Source organism: Leucopleurus acutus (assembly GCF_964270905.1).
Source record: "Leucopleurus acutus genome assembly, chromosome: 2".
Taxonomy (NCBI): domain Eukaryota; kingdom Metazoa; phylum Chordata; class Mammalia; order Artiodactyla; family Delphinidae; genus Leucopleurus; species Leucopleurus acutus.
In genome coordinates, this window is record NC_139143.1 from 66,795,345 (window position 1) to 66,816,475 (window position 21,131).

The 21,131-nt window shown below is 38.0% G+C and overlaps 1 protein-coding gene across 1 annotated transcript in view; it reads right to left on the bottom strand.

Annotated features, from left to right (window-relative positions):
- The window catches only part of NTMT2 (N-terminal Xaa-Pro-Lys N-methyltransferase 2), a gene marked incomplete at both ends in the record, with an annotated part of 31,034 nt that extends 15,956 nt beyond the window's left edge, over positions 1-15,078 (bottom strand). Inside the window, 4 exon segments of the mRNA XM_082858455.1 lie at positions 500-682; positions 12,362-12,514; positions 12,677-12,818; positions 14,892-15,078. Coding sequence (XP_082714581.1) covers positions 500-682; positions 12,362-12,514; positions 12,677-12,818; positions 14,892-15,078 — 665 coding nt within the window.
- Positions 15,079-21,131: the final 6,053 nt, after the last annotated feature.

Sequence of the window (21,131 nt, forward strand, 5' to 3'; positions counted from 1 at the left end):
GTGGAGTGTGTACTCATGCATACAAACACACACACACACACACACTCACACACAGCCACACACACCAACAACCTTGATCTATTATTGTTTAGCCTTTTTAAAAAATTCTTTGTTGATATGCTTCTGTATTAATATTCTCATCTTTGAGTTACCCAATTTGCCCACCTCTAAATTTTTGCAAATACTAAAACTGTCCTTCCAAACTCAAGAAATTAATTTCTATAATCCTGACACTCAGGCAACCAACACCCAGAGAAGCAAGTTACCCATGTCTGAGGTGCATGGAAGTCCCCAAATAGAGGCTTGTCCTGCCAGGCAATACTTGGTCTTTGCACTTTCCATAAAAGAATGTCATTGAAACATTTAAGCCCACGGACATTGGTTGTGTGTCCTTTTTATCTGGAAAGTGTCCTTGTTCTAATTCCTTTTGCAAAAGCCCCACAGTCTCACACAGTTGCTCCAGTCATTTCTTGTCCCTTATCTAGTAGCTCTGACTCACTCACCCAGGGGAATATTTTCCAGCAGGTAGAGATAGCTCTGAAAGAAGTCATTGCAAATAGCTTTGTGAAGAATAAAGGCCATGCTATGCCGACGGAGCTCATCATTGGTCTTCTGCCTGCGGGATCTGAAGGCAAAGTGGGTTCCCAGGTAGGCCAATGGTGAAAGGGGATAATAGTTATTCCTACAGAAGAAGGAAGCTTGTCTGGCTGTTTCTTTGAATTAACTTTCTCTTCCTACACGAACTTGAAACTGTCATTTTAAACCAGCCCCTGTCCATCTGTATCAGGAGAGGTGTCACGGGGATTGGGGGGAGGGGCGGCAGACACGGGGAGGTGAGACACTTGGCACATCTACCATCTGATTGCTCGGCTGACACCGCTCTAAGCCAACAGGTGCTAACTAAAGATGAAAACAGGCTGAGTGAGATCCTGCTTCATCCAGGAAAAAGCACGCCTCCCTCCTTTAGCTGCCACTTCAAACAGGCAGGAGCACAGCTGGCTAACACCCTGAATACTTGCTTTAATTTGATTCCTAAATTGGAATAGCCTAATTTCCATTTCAAAGAGTTGTGAATATTTTGCACGAGATCCAGTTCCCTGATTTCCATCACTCCTCCTGGAATGCCATAACCTCAAGTTACAAGGACCCTTCAAAGTCATCTTAGCTACCCACACTTCTTTCATCAGTACAGTTTTGCCCAAATCATTTCATAGAGATGGATGTGTGTTTCCCATTTTTAAGGATCTTCAAGAGACACAATTATATGAAAGCCTGTTCTGATGTTAAATACCCTTCTCTGTCAACAAACTCTTCCATCTAGCTTGCTCTAAACAGTACCTAGTAGTGTAAGCCTGTTTCTTCCTCTCTGCCTATAATGGATATGATTTTCCTCATAAGTACTCATTTTATTTCTGTACTGGGTATCTTGTGATTGTCCCTCCAGGTCTGCTCTCCACTCTCCCCACATTACTGTGTGCAACTGGAGACTGGACTATATTGACAACATCAGTGAACTTCCTTGCCTTCTGGCTTCTGGTTGGGCTCTGCCAATGGGTAGCGCCAGCAGGAGGCTGGAGGAGAGTGATTCAATGTACTTATTCCCCTGACACCTTCCCTGCAGAGATGCCATAGGCTGACTGCTTCCTATGGTGAAAAGTCATAGCTCCTGTCCAGGGGTCTTCTCATACAAATATCCTCTCCTAGTTCTGATATCTGCTCCCTCCTCATGCTGCTTCAGGCCTCGGGGGAGTGATACACCAAGCTGTCACAAACCCTGGAATAACATACTATTCCTTGTAATTTCTCTATACTTAACTTACCACACCTTTGTAAATAGTCCCTTTATTAAGCTGGCTCAAATTCTCAATTTGTGAATGTCATACGTTTCCTGTAGGGATAACAACTACCATTTTAACCCTCCAATACTCTTAACAGGAAAATCCATAAGAACTCATACTCTTTTGGCCCCATACCATGTGCAACCACTGACTACCCAGTGTCCCTGAAAACACATGTACACACCCACATACACACAAATGCACACTTTATGGTAGGCAGCTTCTAAGATAGCCCCATAGATCCCCAACTTCTGCATGATATTCACACCTCTGTGTCCTCTTTCCTGAGAAAGGGCTAGACTTACTGACTCACTTCTAAAGAATAAAATATGGCAGAAGTGACAGCATGTCACTTCCAGGATTAGGTTATAAAAAGACTGTCTTGGGCATTTTCTTTTGCTTTCTTGCTTGCTTGCTCTCAGGGAAGCCAGCTGCCTGTTGTGAGCTGCCCTAAGGAGAGGCCTACATGGCAAGGAACTGCCTCAGTGCAACAGCCCAGGTAAAGCTAAATTCTACCAACAACCATGAGTGAGCTTGGAAGATCTTTCCCCAGCAACCTGATAAAAGACGCTGAGCCAGCTAAGCCACACTCAGGTTACTGCCTCAGAAATAAATGCTTCTTTGAAGCAGCTAAAATTTGGAATTTGTTACAATGCAGCTAATGGAGAGCTAATTCACACATCGTCAGTGGAATTTTTTTAAGATTTGGAATCTAACCATGATCTTTCTTTTAGTTTAATTTATGTGTTAATCTTTTAGTGGGAAAGGAAGTAAGGATTCCATTTGATTGATTCTGACTTACTTTTTTCATTTTCCTGTGCTTCTATATTTCCATTTCCCCTCTCCCTACCTCAAGGGGCAGCCACTCAATTTCCGTGGGATTGTTCCCATCCCTGGCTTCAGGAATTACCTAAATTGCAATCCAAGTTATCCATTTTCCCCTTGCCACAGTGTGTGGTTCATGGATGGGTACACCATCCTGTCCTGAGCCAATGAATACATGGTGTTCCCCCAGCTCCAGTTTTCACTTGGAAGTGGGTACATTATCTAAATCTGTTATTAATGCCAGCTTGAGTTGGGCTTTCTGTGCTAGCAATATGGAATCTCATCTAACACAAATACCATCGTGCTTCATTTTTACTCAATTCTGATGAGGATGGAGATCAAGTAGATGATATTAAACAGAACAGGGAAACTTCAAGACTATTTCATGGTGTTAAGAGGAAGGCTCTTAACTACAGTTAAACATATTTGACTAAGTTAGAAACTCATTCCCACCACTTACATACTTGGCAAACTTGACAAATTCTTAGCCTTTCTGAGCCTCACTTTCCTCTTCTGCAATATGACGGTAATGATAATAGTATATACCTCATATGTTAGCTGTGAGAACTAAATATACTCCATGTAAAACACCTCAGTGCCTGGCACACAGTCCATGTTCAGTAAATGCGAGCTATTATCAGTATAGTCTTTGGAAGAAAGCTGATGAGTTATAGGTCCTAAAAACACTTTCTGTCTGTCTGGCTCTTTTGGGGTTATATTCAATGTAACACTGCCTCTTACTGTGAAATTTCACCATATATCCAGGAGACTTTTTTGCACTGTATGCATTTAAAAGTTGAAAAGAAAAGAAACTCAAATTAAATATGCTATTGGAACTCACTCATCATCCCTTCAGAATTTTCTGTTGTTGTAGGAAAAACTAAGCAACAGAAGAAGAAAACTCAGGGAACCTCCTTTGTTATTTGATTTGTCAATACATCTAACGGGAGGCAGGTTCTTAACTTCAACAACTTAGTAGTATTTTGATAACCTCTCATATGCTGAAAAGGTTAGGATGGATGGTCCTAGGAGAGAGACTGGCAATCACTGACTCCAGCTACTCAGTATTCTTTATTTGCAAGATATTGCAAGATAATGGCAAGCTTCTCCACTTTTTACAAAACTAATTTTCTTTCGCTATAAAATGGACGTTAATTACTTATGTTTCGAGAAGGATTAGTAAGTGTTCTAAGATCTCCATATTTCAGACCTATAATTCCTGTGTGGTAATGAAAGACAGATTGGCTTATCCAAAATGCCTTTGTCAGCTTTTGTTTACCTCTGTGAGTCACATTAGGTTTTGCGACTGTTTCTCATACTGGTATAGTTTGTACCAATTTCTGGTTCATTGTGTTTATTTCCTTATGCAAATAATTTTTCTCCCATGGCTGAAATGCTCTATTTGCTAAAACCTCATACCACTACTCTTGACTATATTCATAGTAAGTGAATGAGGGTATGATATAGATCTCCAGTCTACCACAGGCATCCAGTTTCCAGGCAGGAAAGGAAAACAATGAATGTAGAGGAAAGAAATAAGACTATAGCAAAAGAATGTGGAAACTCTGAATTTATCCAGGTTGGTTTGCCTTCTAACAAACAGCGGATTCCTTAGTAAGGAGTAAAGCACTGTTAAATAATAAATTAGCATGGAAAGAGACTCAGAAGTAAGAAAGATAAAGAAAGAAAAAATTCATAGAGGAAGTATACTCATTCAGTAGTATGATAAACTAAATATTTGGGGAAATCCAATCAATATAAAATACGTATCAAATTAAAATTCCATAATACTTCAAACTGAAAATTCAACAGAGAAGATAAAGTAAAGATATTTTCAAATGAAGATAGAACTTAACCATTCATAGATGCTCACTAAAAGGAATAACTGAAAATATCTACTTCAGGAAGAAGGAAATTAAAACAGGGTGCTATTAGCATAAGAATAGCTACAAAGATGACTAAAGCAGAATGCAGAGGCCCCAAACAAATCTATTCACATATGTTAAGTTGATATAAGACAGAGATAATGTTGCAGTAGAAAAAAAGATAGTTTCAATAAGACCCCTGATGTTGGCACAATTGGATCCCTACCTCACATCCTACACAAACGAACTCCAGGTAGATTGAAGACTTAAAGGTGGAAAGCACAATTCTAAAATTCTTTGAACAAGTTACAGGAAAACATATTTATGACATCAGGGTAAAAAAAAAAAAAAAAAGATATATTTTTTAAGATGCAAAAAACAAAAACCATAAAGAAACAGAGTTAATTAATTTGACTGAATTAATATTTGAATAATGAACTTCTGCCCATCAAATGAAACCATAAAGAAAGGGAAAAGTCAACCAACAGAAAGATAAATATTTGGAGCATTGATAATCAATAAAAATTTGGGTACTAAATATATGAATAGTTCCTATAAATAAATAACAATACAAATAATCCTACAGAAAAATGGAGAATAAAAAGTATATAGAGACATAGAAAACAAACTTACGGTTACCAAAGGAGAAAGGGAGGAGGGGAGGGATAAATTAGGAGTATGGGAGTAACAGATACAAACTACTATACATAAAATAGATGAGCAGCAAGGATTTACTATATAGCACGGGGACCTATATTCAATATCTTGTAATAACCTATAATGAAAAATAATCTGAAAAAAATATATATGCATATATATATAACTGAATCACTTTGCTGTATACCTGAAACTAACACAATATTGTTAATCAACTATATTGCAATTTTTTTAAAAGTATATAGAATTGGTGGTTAAAACAAGACTGAAATAAAAGTACCTGGATCAAGATTCCCAACTCCAACCCAGGGAAGTAGATCTAGAAGACTAAAACAACAGGCCAAAATCATCTAAATTAAATTTAGGATAAAATCAATGTATTTTATTGTATATAGGTTTTAATGAAAATTAGTGGTGAGAATACAGAATGAGTAATTATTGCTTGATAATCTCTATGTGTCTTTGTACTAAAATGGGCATTTAAGTAGACTTTAAGCTTGGAATGAGACAGCAGTATGAAAAATAGGGCAAATAGGTTTCTATGAGCAAATCTTAAACAGACCACCTCACTTCACCCTATACTGGTATAACCTCATATGAAGTGTTTGCCTCTTTCTTTATCCTGCTTGTTTAAGAAACAGGTAGCCAATAAAGATTACCCCTGATTATAACTTGGAAGTCAGTAAGAGAGATTATGACCCTGTATGTGCTTAGAATATATGGTACAAGAGGAAGTTTGGATGACTATTTTCATCTAGTGCAGTGCTTCATGTAGTACAGAAAGGCTGTCTATCCACTGAGTTAATTAGATTCAAGGTCAACAATCAGATTTCCACTTAACAGTCATTATTAAATAAAAATGGGGCTTGAGGTAAATGACCCGTAGCAGCTAAAGAAATATTTAAACTCATAATTTTCAGGTTAAGTCATTCAATTAAACAGACAGAAAGACTGGAGTAGCCCTTGAAGAACTCCTTCCTGTCATACTGAGGAGGAGAGAATTCAACTGGGCTGCTTAGTTCTAATTAGGGTTTTGATTCCCCAAGAATTTAGATTAAAAAAATACATTTACATCTCTAACTAGGGGAATATGTCCTTGCCTGAAACATCTGTTTGGGTGTGTGTGTGTGTGTGTGTGTGTTTGTGTGTAGACTTTTCTCATTTCTCATTTATGTTCATTTAAGGAATTATAAAACATTCAACTTGATTTCAAATTCTCCTTTTAAAATATAACAAAGCTTGATTTCACATAATTTCCATAATTTAATATTTCAATATGATTTTGGATAGATAAAAGTGCATACATAGAACACTATCTAGGTAAATTAACTTTTGTACATTTTCCCTAACCAAAAGATATTAGGCAATTATTAACAAAAGAAAATCAAATTATCCTTCTTTTTAAATCTTACTTAAAGAATTAAGAAATATGATGAAGTGTCAGATTGATATCCTAATATTTCAGCTTTCCCTTCAGTGTATCAACCCTTATTTTCCATTTTAGTAGGAAGGTAAGTTGAGGGAGGAAGTAGAAATATGAGCTAGAATGTAAAGAGAATATGCCTTATCAGTAGTACTAGGTCTTCGTAGATTCGGGCAGAGCATGATGAGGTGAACAAGTAGGTGGGCTCTGGCCTTCCCACCCTCACATTGGCCAGAGGAGCAGATTTTAATTTTAATATAGAATTCTACATAGACTTTCACTTGAAAACTGTTCTGCTCCCATCCCCTCCTTTCATCAGGCTTCCCCTTGACCTGATATCCTGGTTCTTACTCAACTTGCCCTTGGCTTTCTCCTCAACAATGTTTTCATATGTATATAAGCCTCCATAATTACCCCATTGTGCATTTAGCAAGCTATATTTTGGGATAAATATTCTATTTACACTACCCTCTGATTTCAGCTGAAACTGAACATATATCACTACCAGATATAAGTTTTTCAGAGGCCTAAGTAAAAGAATATGCTGTCCAATCCACAATACGTAATACAAAATAAAATTCCCTCTGTTCTGTCTCTTAATCTCAATCCCCACCCCCTGTCTCTCTCTGTCTCTCTTTCTCTCCCCAACCCCCTGCCACCCCACAAGCATAGAAACTTGGACTCTTGATGTCCTTTGGATAACCCAGCATTGACGACAGAGTTTCTCAAAGTGTGAACCTCACACAATGAGCATCAAAAACTTCTGGGGTGTTAATTTTTTCCATCTAAAAGCTAGAAAAATAAGAGACTTTCTTCTCTGCCACAGTTATGTTTTTTATTTTCTAATTGACTGGGTTTTGAAAATTATGAAATAATTCAGACTTACAGAGATTTACAAAACAAGCATTCACGTTACCATCCAATGTTAACAAATGTTATATTATGCTGTATAAGCTTCAGATTTGTCTTTTCAAGAATTAAACAGTTATACAAATACAGTTGGGAGCTCTTTCCTACCCGCATTGTTCTACTGCCTTTCTCAGAAAACACATGCCAATTTGAGGTATGTATCCATCCTATATAGGTGTTTGTATTTTCAGTATATATGTACATATCCACAAATTGTCTTGTTAATTTTTAAATGGACACAAGTTGGTATTCTGTAATTCACTTTACTCAGTCAACTATATGCTCTTGATATTTTATCCATGACATTACATATTCAATGCACAATGGGGAGAGGGGGAGCAAATACACACACATTCATTCATTCGTTCATTTTAACTACAATATAGTGTTCTATCATATAACTGTACCACTTTTCATCTTTCCCTATTGATAAACATTTAGGTTGCTTCCAATCTCATACTTCACCAACATCCTTCTAAAATCCTCCTGGTGCATATGTGTGAGAGTTGCTCTAGAGAGTATGCTCTACTGGAATCTGTGGGTTGTAGACTATGCACTGCTTTAACTTCGCTACACATTCCAAAGCTGCTTTCCAGTGTGGATACACACATTTATCCACCAGCAGTGTGAGACTTTCAATTTCCCTATATTATTCCTAAAATCTGTGATACTTTTTAAGTTTCGCTAATCTTTCTTTATGGGCATTTCACTGATAATACTAAGTAAACATTTATATAGCACCTAAATTATTCCAGGCATTGTTCTATGTACCTCTTTGAGAAGGTTCTTTTTTAAATTGAGGCATAGAGAGGTTGTATAATATGCCCAAGGTCACACTGTTGATAAGTTGTAGAGTTGGGAGTTTGAACCCGGGTAGCCTAGCTCAAAAGTGCATTCTCTTAGCCTCTGCACCATTTAATCGTTATTCAAGAGAGCTGCCTGTAAAATGGGGGGGGGGAAATGGCTTTAAAAATCTGTCATATTATCAGTAAAGTAGCAAGAAAGTCTTACTGTTGCAATTTTCCATCTCAAATTATTTCGATAAGGCTCTTCTGTAGGAGAAGAAAAGAAATATCTTCAATTGTACAAGCTGCACCAGGCCCTGGGAAAGCAGACAGGAAATGGCTGAGATGGCCAAAAGCTGTCACTGGGGACTAGGGATTAGAACCTGGTCAAAGCAGCAAATAAAAAAAATTTTAAAAGCTCTTAAAGGAACCTGACAAGGGAAGCTTAAATCTTATTTAAAGGGTTGGGTTGTACTAAGCCTTGAAAAATTCAGTCCTCTGGAGGACTATATCTCACCAAGAAAGCTCCGTGTAAGTTTATCATGTATCCAACACCTATACATTGGGCCTTGGAGACCACTAGGATAATATTTCCTCTGGATTAGCACTGAAGTTTGGAAGTGACATTTGTACGAGGCATACTTTAAACTCTAGGGCTTTTCTGATTACCAAATGATAATTCTGAGGGGGGAGAAAGTGCTTACTGCAGAAAGAAGTTGCCATGATTTATATGTCTTGGACAATCTTCCTTTTTCACACAGAGTAACTTATGAAACCAAGTATGTTTTGCTTTTCCTTTTGTTTTTAACTAAAGTTGTCTTTTGATTGATATTAAGGGTAGAGTGTATTTGTTTTAGTGTGTTTTTATTTTTATAGTTCCACCAAGTCCAAAAGAATGATTGTAAAAATGCTAGTTACAGGTGACATTGGCAATTAAATTGTACACATAGCACAGAAATGCCAACGTTAAGCCAGGGTAACCTCTGAAGCTTCACTGAGTGGTCCTTCCCTGCACAGACTCAATGGATCACTCTCCAACTGCTCTGGCTCTCTGATGAAAGACAGACAAGAATGAAGTGAGGCTGAAAAGCTGTCCCTCCTTTATTTTTGGTGCATCTATCAAGATCTCTGGAATCACTGTAAAACCTTCTATCGTTCCAGTTATAAAGGGTACTTTGAATGAATTAAATATCTGGTGACAGCCAAGGTCATAAACTGCTTGATTCCCTTGGGTCACTTTTCCCAGGCTGATTTTAATCATACTTTGGCCACTAGGTATATTTTGTGCAGTTGTGAATACTGATGGGTTCAGTGACATAATTTAAAACAGTACATCTCTATATTTGCATATGTATGCATACATCCAGGGTATCTAGAGAGTAAGCAAGACAGACTTGCATTTGAAGCCAAAGGAAGCCTTCTAACTTTTGTTTTACTTCTTAACTGCAGGCTGGATTCCTAATTGACTCACCTCTTTTGTAAATCTGTGCAACTTGCCAGTACTGGGACTAACAGATTATGGCTAGATCACAGCAAATCCATCACCTCTGGTAGAAAAACAACACCTAGACGTGCTGAATAGATCAGTAAAATCATCATTATATGGAGAATTCTTCCCTCTCAAAACTAAAATGAATCTTGAAGCCAAATGTCAAAAGCCAAGTATCAGAAGACAATAAATTTTTGACACTTCCACATATTCTATAGAAAGAATTAGAAACCTGGTGTGAAAAAATTCCTGGCTTCGCTTCTCTACTCTGTGCTCACCTTGCTTTTCCTTTTTTCCATCACTCATTCCCTATTCCTATCCTCAGTTCCAACACTTCCTTTATCAAGATTTTGAAAGTTTTTACTAAGGCCTGAAAGGCGTAGTCAGTTCTTGAGATATATGAAAGTCCGAGCAATTTTACCAAATTTTTTAAAAGTTAGAATACACACATTTTTAGGAAGCAGAAAATTGGTGATTCTTAAAGTTAGACAACTCTAGAACCACATTTAAAATCAGCTTTAGCCAAAGTGACCCCACAATAATATAAAATTAATATTCAATTACAGTGATTGAAGTCAAGATTCCAGTTTTGAAGACCCACATGAGGCAATTATTAAGAACTAGAGGAAGACCAGCTGAAGAGCGGATATATGCAGATCTGCTATGACTTCGTAGAATTTAGTGTGTATCACTTGAGGGAGAGCAAGCCCTAAAGTTCAGAACGCTAACAGTTTGGAGGAATCGTGGAACATTGGTGGTTGGATAAGATCTAATATAGAATGAAAGTCAATGACTAAACAGACAATTTTACACCCATGCATTCATTTAAAAATATTTTTTGAGGGAATTCCCCAGCAGTCCAGTGGTTAGGACTCAGCACTTTCACTGCCAGGGCCTGGGTTTAATCGCTGGTGGGGAACTAAGATCCTGCAAGCAGCATGACGAGGCCAAACATTTAAACATTTAAAAAATAAAAAATAATTTTTTGATCACCTACCATGATACTGTACTAGGCACTCGGGTCAAATAGTGAACAAAAGTATTCTCAGTCCCTTATCCTCCTGAAGCTTACAGTCTAGGAAGCAATAGAAAGTAGCCAGGTAATCAGAGCCTTATGAAAGCATGCGTCTCTATGACGAGTGCTGAGAAGGAGAAGCACACAGGCCATGAGAGCCTGTCAAAGGTAGGGATGATCTATTTAGGGACCACTGCCCTGAGAAAGTCACCCCTGAGCTGAGATCTCAGGAATACGCAGTAGTTAACTAGAAGGGAAAGGGAAAGACAGCTGCTTCTCATTAAAGTAAAACAGAGTGTCTGGTTTTTTTTTTAACATAATTAATTGATTTAATAGTTTTTAAGACCAGGATTAAAAGATATTAGAAGAAGCAGTGTGAATGGGTGGTAACTTTTTTCTTTCCCTGAGTTTATTGAGGTACAATTGACCAATAAAAAGTATATAAAAATATTTAAGGTGTACAATGTGATGCTTTCATATACATATACATTGTGAAATGTTTGCTAATTAACATAGCCATCACCTCACAGTTACTTTTTTTTTTTTTTTTTGGTGAGAACGGAAAAAATAACAGATCTACTCTCTCCGCAAATTTCAAATACACAATATAGTTGCTTTTCTTTTCTTTTCTTTTTTCTTTTTTGGCTGTGCTGCACAGCTTGTAGGATCTTATTTCCCTGACCAGGGATGGAACATGGGCCTGCTGAGTCCTAACTACTGGACTGCCAGGGAATTCCCTACAATACAGTATTATTAACTATAGTCATCTTGCTATTCATTAGATCTCTAGAATTTATTTATCCTGCCTATCTGAAACATTAAAATTTTATATGTTTACTCCCCAACAAATCAAAGGAGCCTGCTCAGACCCCCTTGTCTGGTCCTATTTCCAGGCTCTCTCCTCCACTGTTAGGATGTGGCTTTGATCCTGGAGATAATTGAGCAAAAAAAGGAGGGAAAAGCATTCCAAAAAGAGGGAACAGCTTATGCAAAGGCCCTCTGGCTTAGGCAAGAAGCAGTCTGTGCAGAGCTTTATAAACTGTGTCAAAGAATTCTGTCAAATCTAAAAACATAGAAAGCCATTTAGGACATCTTAAGCCAAAGGGAAGAAGGTGGAGACGGGGCTAACATTACCAGGTTTGCATTTTGGAAAGATTATTTTATCTACAATATGGAAAACAGATGGAAGGAGTAAAATGATGAAAAGTTTGATTGTATATATAACCTCTGCCTCAGAAATGTTACTAAAATGAATGGCTTCTGTCACATTGTATGGAAGAAGGATATAATCATCACTCTTCAGTTTATTCATTCAAATGACATTTACTGTACACCGACTGTACTGATTTGGTAGTGGTGCTATAACAGTGACACAATAGATAAAGAAATTCTGTGCCCTCCTAGAGTCTACAAAATAGACAAAATATAAAAGTACATATTACAGCTTGTTAGAAGTTGATAAGTGCCATAAAAAAAATAGAGCAGGATAAGTAAGATTTGGAGTGAAAAGAGAGGAAAATGGCATGTAGTTTTAAACAGGATAATCAGGACACACCTTAGCCAGGTGTGTTTTAGCAAAGGCTTGAAGGAAGTGAAGGCATCCACCTTGCAGAGGTCTGGGTGAAGAGCCTTCCTGGCCGAGGAGCAGCCAGTGCAAAAGCGGTAGCATATCTGACATGTCTGTGGAACAGCTGGGAGGCCACTGTGCCTGGAGCAGAGTAAACATGGGGAAGGACAGTAAACATGAGAACGGGGAACACAGGGCCTGGAAGGACATTAATGGTGCTCTGAGTGAGGCAGGGAGTCATCATAAGGTTTTGGGCAGAAGAGTCTCATGATATGACTTCTTTTTAAAAAAGGATCAGATCACCCTGCTGCTGTGTTGAGAAGGGACTTTAGCAAGGCAAGAGTGGAAGCAGGGGGACCAGTCAGGAGGTTTCTGCAGTAAACAGGTGAGAGATGATGATCGTTCAGACCACCATCACCAGACTTATGAATGGCAGCAGTGGCGGCTAGAAGACAATAACAGAGGAAGATTTTCAAAATTGCGAGAAAAAATTATTTCAATACTAAAATACAAATACACAACGAAACTATCCATTGTGACATGAAGGAAGAATGATGTCATTTTTGACATGGAAGAAGGCACCACAAATTGCCTCCCATGGACCATTTCACTAAAGGAAGATACTAAAAAATGTGCTACACCAAAATGAGAGTGTAAACCAAGAGGGAGACATGGGATTGCTGATTCTAAATGAGACAAAACTCTTACAATTCTGACTGAATAAAAAACACAACAGCATCATGAATTCTTTTTCACTTATAATCTTTTTCTAGCTAAACAAATAAACTTCAGAAGTACTTATAGTTTTCAACACAAAAAGACATGTCCATTTGAATATTATTTGAATAATATTACTGAATACTATTATTTGAATATTACTGACAGGTTGACAAATTAGTAAATAGGACAACCAGTCAGATCTGTAGATTTTGGAAAGAATATGATCTATTTCATAGGACATAGCAATAAATTCTATCTGGGTGTCTTTAAGATTTTTTGTAGGAATAATACTTCTAAGAACAGTTTTAAACAAATAATATAATAGACAAATATAGTTTTACTCAAATCTTAAGACTGGACAGGAGCGTAAAAATTGAGACTTTTGTAAACTTTTCCAATCATCATTTCATTAGGGTGAGTTTTATGATGCAGAGATTCTCTCTTTTATGCAACTGTAAGGAATGAGGGAACATTTTCCCATTTTGATTTGTCTCAGATTTTTTTCACCAACTGTTAGAAAGCCCTGAAATTTTTAAGGCTAAGGATTGGAGTTCTATTAGCACTGAGGGAAAAAAATTGGCCAACCCTTGAAGCTCAAAGCTTACATTATGAAAATTAAAGGGCAGAATGGGATTATTGAAAAAGGAACTATAGGGCATGTAGTATTTTGAATCTACAGGATCCAGGAAAATAGGGAATCGTGATAAAAGAAGAAAAAAATCCCCAGGATTCTAGTGAAAAGAACCTCCATAATGGCAAGTATGCTACAGTTCTAGATAATCACCAGCCAGTTTAGAGCAAGAGGGTGGAGGTCTCTGGGAGGCAATAAATATGTTACCTGATATGTTGGATATAGTAGGAAGAGACCAACAGAGTGTAAGGAGAAATGCGTGATAGGTACATAGAATTCTAAGGAACTAAAAAAAGGAGGTTTTTACTGATTCCAGAGAAAACCAAAAGTTATAAAAGAATAAAAAATGTAAGCTATTATAACTACACAGCACAGCTATGAATATTATTCATATTATTGAATATGAATTTAACAAAAAATTACGATTTAACATTTTGAAAAATGTAGAAGTGAAGTGGGGATGGGAGGCAGGAGTGTAAGAAATCTAAATGTTCATTTTCTACTACAAAGATGTCAGTATATAATATCTAAACAGAAAAATATCAAGAAATAGAATAGAAGCATGTTATTTAGAAATAAGCTGGTAAATGCAGAAGAAACAGCTACAAGAGTAACTTGGAGAGCAGGAATAAAAACTGGGTGGTTGGGCTGAGGTGGGGGACCAATAGACCTTTAATGAGCATCACCATCTCTATCATCACAATCCATCAACTCTCCGGGTCTGAGTTGGTGCAAGAAACTTAAAGGCTATATAGGGCAGGTCTGTGGTTCATCAATGCAAAAAAAGATACTTAGGATTGGGGAGGAGATTAGTAGAGGAGATTTGGGCAGGTACTTAATGGCCTTACTTCTGTTCCTCTTCCACGAAGTTTCGGGGAAATAGGCAAGTTTGAAACAAGACAGGATAAGGGACAGACAAGACTACTTCAAGGTGCAGTCAAGTATTTAAGGTTTGGAGGTAATGTTAGTTTTACTAGTGACCTACCCCCTTGACTCTACACAGCCCTTGGCTGGACACCTGAATCAATAGATTTTTCCTCCTCCCTGATGTTGACCTATAGTTTCTGACCCTAGCTTAACAATCCACCTTGTTTGTCCTGTTTTCTGATTTTTCTGTGGTCCTCCCCTTGCCTTAACAACTTCACTCTTATCATTAATGTTCCTAACTTTGGCCTGGAAAACTGATCTGATTTTCTGCATTCTTGATTTTCTTCCAGTTTGCTGCATCTGTTACTTCCTTCATGCTAATCTGTTTCTTGGGCCACTGGTAACCTAACCTTGATTCTTTGGTTGCCCCATTTGATTCAGGATTTGGTTTAGCACTCATGACACTATTTCTGATTAATGCTGCCATGTGCTCCAAACTTTCCTCCTGACAGTGGTATTATTGTGCCAGTATTGGTTGGCTACTTCTTACAAGTGGTATTGGCCAAACTACGCTTATGCAGCTAAACCAGAGGACTGAACAAGTTAGATCAGATGCTGACAATACAGAAATTAAAATGTGTTCCTAGAATGAACAAAGCACAATCGGAGACCCTTAGACCCAGACAGATCCAGACAGAACTGCTCTTTGTGTCCCTCCAACCCCAATCCCACAGTCAGGGGAGAGATTTTCAGAGGAGGAAAAAAGTCCAAAGAAAGAGCTGGAAAGGTCATACAGGGACTTCAGCTCTCAGAGGAGTTCCCTGAATTTACTTTAGGGTTAGGAGGTTTAACTCTCAGGGCTCCCACAGTGTCTGTAAACCTAACTTCATGTTGGAATTTTAGAAAGCAAAGGATACTTAGGCCTCTGGATAGTTCACAGCCTCTCTAAATATCAGCACCACCTCACAGTGGATGAAATAGCTCTTGCCTGATTAAAGTTCAGTAGATTAACATTGAGACACTCATATTTGACATCAGGGATTCTTTCTTGACTTTCTTTTGCCTGGTTTTATTCAATAGCCCCGGAGTGAATTAATTAAGATAAGATCAGAAAAAGAAAAGAAGAAAAGGAAGAAAAGAAGCAATTTAGTGATATACTGGCTCTAGGGGAAGGAAATCCACATAATTGCTTGTTCCTTCTTAGAGAGTCCTTTTAATAGATGGTAACTCTCATCCCTTCTTGGAAAAACAACAAAGAAAGGACAAGAAAGTACTGAAGACAATACTTGCCACTTATTGAGTGTATACTAGGTGCTAGGTCTTTGTACACATTAATTAAATTAATTCTTATATCAACCCAATGAGATGGGTGACATTTAATGAATGAGGAAAGTAAGATTCTGAGCCATTAAATATTATAATTTTCCCAAGGTCATTTAGCTGCTAGCTGAAGAGATGGGACACAAAACAAAGACTATATGATGCCAGAGACCATAATCCTAACTTCAAAGGCATATGCTCTTGCCAGCAACATTGGGAATAAAAGGACATGATAATTTAAACTTTTAGGGGAACGATTAGGATTTAGATGATGTTCAAATCCAAAAAGAAATCATCTCCCTTTATCATTCAGTCAGGAAGTCAAAATATCTCCCAGGAAATCAAGTGAGAATTTCAATTCAATTCAACTAATATTTTATTGAGTGCCTTCTAATACCAGACTCTACACTAAGGTTTGGAATATATAAGAGTGAGTTAAGACAGGCATAATTTCTGCCTTCAAGAAAGCTGCAGCCATTTTAAAAGTAAAAAATATATGTATAGGGCTTCCCTGGTGGCGCAGTGGTTGAGAATCTGCCTGCCAATGCAGGGGACACGGGTTCGAGCCCTGGTCTGGGAAGATCCCACATGCCGCAGAGCAACTGGGCCCGTGAGCCACAATTACTGAGCCTGCGCGTCTGGAGCCTGTGCTCCGCAGAGAACAAGAGAGGCAGCTAGAGTGAGGGGCCCGCGCACAGTGATGAAGAGTGGCTCCCGCTTGCCACAACTAGAGAAAGCCCTCGCATAGAAACGAAGACCCAACGCAGCCATAAATAAATTAATTAATTAAAAAAATTTTTTTAATATATATGTATAATAATGATTACAAACAAAGAAGGGGAGCAAAAATCTGTGGGAGGGAAAAGCAAGGGTACTTTATAGTCTAGAACACAGAAGCTCTTGCTTAGGAGATGAAGGTTGAGCTAAAATGTAAATGATGCTGTGAATTAGCTAAGTAATGGCTTCAATCTGATGTCACAAGTTAACCTAATGAACTAGAATCAGAAGAGTGACAAGCTCTTCTCAGGAGACATAGCACACACTACTGTGTCTCCTTTGCCAGAGCAGCAGAAGGGAAGGAAGGGTAAGAAGAAAACAATTGAAATTTTAATAAATGTCAAAAAGCTACACATGGGCTGGCGTGACAGTATAGGATCCTGAGAGCCCCAGACACAAGGAGAGTCTGAAACATTCAACAACTACGAAAAGAGTTCATAGTTCAACTCTTTCATCCTTAACTGAGAGCTCATGAAAAAGACCAAGAGCATGGCAGGAGAATTGAGAGAGTCATCTGCTAAATCACAGGCATGCAGGGTATGCCTAAGACTGAGGACAGAGTAGAAAGACTGAGAGAAATGCTCTGTGCTCTGGATCCTGCACAAAGTATAAGACAGCAGCTGTCTGCCACTGGGAAAGAAAGAAGAGACCCGAGAGAGGTTCCCTCTGAGGCTCACGCAAGCAGGAGCTGCTTAAGTCAAGGGCAGAGACGGAAAACCAAGTGAAACCTTTCCACCTCCCCACCACCCCTACACACGCACTCCAAGCCTCGCACCAAGCACTAGACCACAGCAGTCTGATGCTAAGGGAAGTGAAGAAGCATTGAGAGAGTCACCATTCTAAAGACACAAGTACACAAGTCTCCCTATATCTAAGGAAGGAGCAGCAGAACTGAGAAAGCCCTCTTACCTTCTGAGCATTGCCAAATATGCTTGGCATTGCCAAGCATTGCCAATAGCAGTCTAATTCTGGAGAAAAAAAAAAGAAAAGCTTTGAGAGGGACTACCTTTTGGTGAAGATGCATAGACTTGCTAAATTCTGAGGCCACAAAAGGAGAACTGAGATATATGTTTGGCACTCCAGGCCTTATAGTAAGTACCAGACAGCATCAGGCCACAACTGGGAAAATGTGAAACCTATGGTTCCTTGAACATAATTAAAGCATTCACAAAACCCAGACCCAATAAATCAAAGGCTAGTTTAATTTACTCATGTAATGACCTCACAGAAGAAGAGGAACGCCTTTTTCAGAGAGTAAATGTTATTTACCTTACAATCTACTACACTTCTACTCAGTGTCTTGCATTCAATCAAAAATTATGAGACACGCTCAAAAAATAAGAAAAGATAACCCATAATGAAATTATAAAATGGAACAAACCCAGACATGGCCCAGATGTTGGAATTATCAAACTGGGACTTTAAAATAATTATGATAAAAAGGTTTTTTAAAACGAATGAAAAAATTAACAACTTACATGAACAGATGGGGAATTTTAACACAGAGATTAATACTATACAAAAGAGTCCAATGGAAAATCTAAAAATGAAAAAAACATGATATTGGAGACAGAGAATACTTTCAGTAAGTTTACCAGCAAAATGGACACAGCAGAGAAAAGAATCGTGGAACAAACTCAGAAGGATGTATCGGTGAATTCTATGAAACATTTAAAAAAGAAATAATAACAATATTGTACAAAAATTTCAAAAGTGGAGGAGGAGGGAACACTTAGAAACTAATTTTATGAGGCTAGTATTACCCTGATACTAAAACCAGACAGAGAAAAGAAAAGCAAAAAAGAAATGAAAACTGCAGACCAATATACCTTATGAACATAGATGTAAAATCCCTTAACAAAACATTAGCAAATTGAATCCAGTAATACATGGAGAGGATAATACACCATGACAAATTGGATTTGGCACCAGAATGCAAAGTTTATTTAACATTTGAAAATTACTCAATATAACTCACCACATCAACAAATTAAAGAAGAAAAATCTTATTATTTCACTAGATGCAGAAAAGGCATTTCACACATTTATGATAAAAACTTTCAGCAAGCTAATAAAAGAAGAAAACATGTGCAACCTTATAAAAGTCACCTACAAAAACCTTAGTATTATACCTAACAGTGAAATAGTAAATGCTTTTGCCCTAAAAAGCAAAGCAAGCCCTATTTACTAAACAAAACAAAAATGTTCACTTTAATCACTTCTATTGAACTTTATACTGGAGATTCTAGCTTGTACAAAAGGACAGAAGAAAAAAATAAGAGAAATTGGAAAAAGGAAGAATCGTCTTTATTTGCATATGACATGATTGTGTATGTAAAAACTCCTAAGGTAAACTATAAGAAAACTACTAGAATTAATAAGTGATTTTAATAATGTTGCATGATACAAAGTCAATATACAAAAATCTATTGCATTTCTATATATTAGCAATGAACAATTAGAAATAAATTTTTAAGCAGTACCATTTACAATAACATCAAGAAACATAAGATCCTAGGGATAAATTTAACAAAAGGTATATAAGACTTCCGTTTTAAAAAGTACAAAACAGGAGAGGTTTCAAGATGTTGGTGTAGGAAGATCCTGAACTCACCTCCCCCACAGACACAACAAATCTACAACTACAGGTGAAATAATTCCCTCAAAAGGGGCCTGAAAACCAGATAAACAAAGCCTCCACAACAAAGGGTAAAAGGACAGCATCCAAATGAGTAGGAGAGGCAGAGATATGGTCTCAACAAGGAAAAACCCACACCCTAGCCACAGTGATCCACAACCAGAAGGGATCACAAAAGTATGGCTCTTTTCCCTGAGGAGCAAGGGATTTGAGCTCCACATCAGGCAGCCCAACTCTTGGATCCTGTGTAGGAGAGACCCCCCCCCCCCGAACACCTGGTTTTGAAAACTAATGAGGAATATGTCCAGGAAAACTGTGTAACTGCAGGGAACAACGACAACAAAAAGAAAACTTTTAAAGGGTTGGAGCATATGGTCGCTAGACCTTAAAACTGGCACAAAAAGCACCAGCTTGAAATGCACATGGTCTGTACGTGAAGGGAACCCTCTTACTAATTTTGAAGCATCTGCCAGAGAGGCAGGAAACATTTGGGATGTTCCCCAGGACTGAGAAATGAGCGGGAGCCCTTTTTGTTCTTTCAGGCTACTTTGTTAATACTGCCACTGGCTGGGCACCATCTTGGAATTCTCCCTCTAACCTGTTAGTGCCAGAGAGCACACACCACTAAGAGCCCTGTCCACTCCTACACCTTGGCTGGACCTCAGAGATGGCCCCACCATAGATGGCAGCCACAGGCAGACCCGGTAGCCACACTGGGAGCCAACTCACACAAGAGCATGCTTCAGCAGCAGCTGTGGTCCCACCACAACGTAGGGCACACACGGCTCACATATGGGACATCCCTTGAGCACTTAGCTCTGGAGGCCAAGCAGGATTGCACTTCTGAGACCCACAGGACCTCTTCTAAATAATGCCACTCCTCAAGACCAGGAGGAATAGATGATTTACATAAAACACAGAAACAAATGCAGAGATTATGGTGTGCATATAAGAATGGCTAAAATAAAAACAATCTACATCAAATGTTGGAGACAATAAGAAGCAACTGGGACTCTAATACATTGCTGTTGGAAATACAAAATGATGTAACCTCTTCAGACAACTCTTTGGTAGCTTCTCAAAAGGTTGAATATGCATCTACTATGTAACAGAGCAATTCTACTCCTGGGTATTTAACCAAAACAAATGAAAACGTATGCCCACAGACACCCTTGCTTATAGCAGTTCTATCCCTAAAGGCCATACAATGGATGTGTTATATTCAAAGGAAAACTATTCAGCAATAGAAAAGGGGCAATGTATTGATATATACAACAACATGAATAACTTTCACAAACATTTTTCTGTGTGAAGGAATCCAGACACGAAGAGTGCATACTCTTTGGTTCCACTTGTATGAAATTCTAGAATAGGCAAATTAAGTTATAGTGGTGGAAATTAAACCAGTGGCTGCTTCTAGGAGAGTGGAACTGATTGCAAAGGAGTACAAAAGAACTTTCTGAGATGGTGAAAATTTTCTGTCTTGGCGTGTGTGTGGCTTATACAAATGTAAGCATTTGTCAAGACTGAAAGTTACACTTGAGATCTCAGAAAATGAAACACTCATTCCCAATCTCCACACATTTGGAAACTAGGTAACATTTCTAACTATATTAGGGTTAACAAGTAAAGCATTTTGAAACAAGTAAAGCATTTTGAAATAACATTTCTAACTACATTAGGGTTAACAAGTAAAGCATTATTAAAATTAAGTATCAAGGAAGGCACTAAGTATCAAATCTTGTGAGACATACAAAGGTAAAGCAATACGACCCTCAACCCCTCATCTGTAATTCTGAATGCCC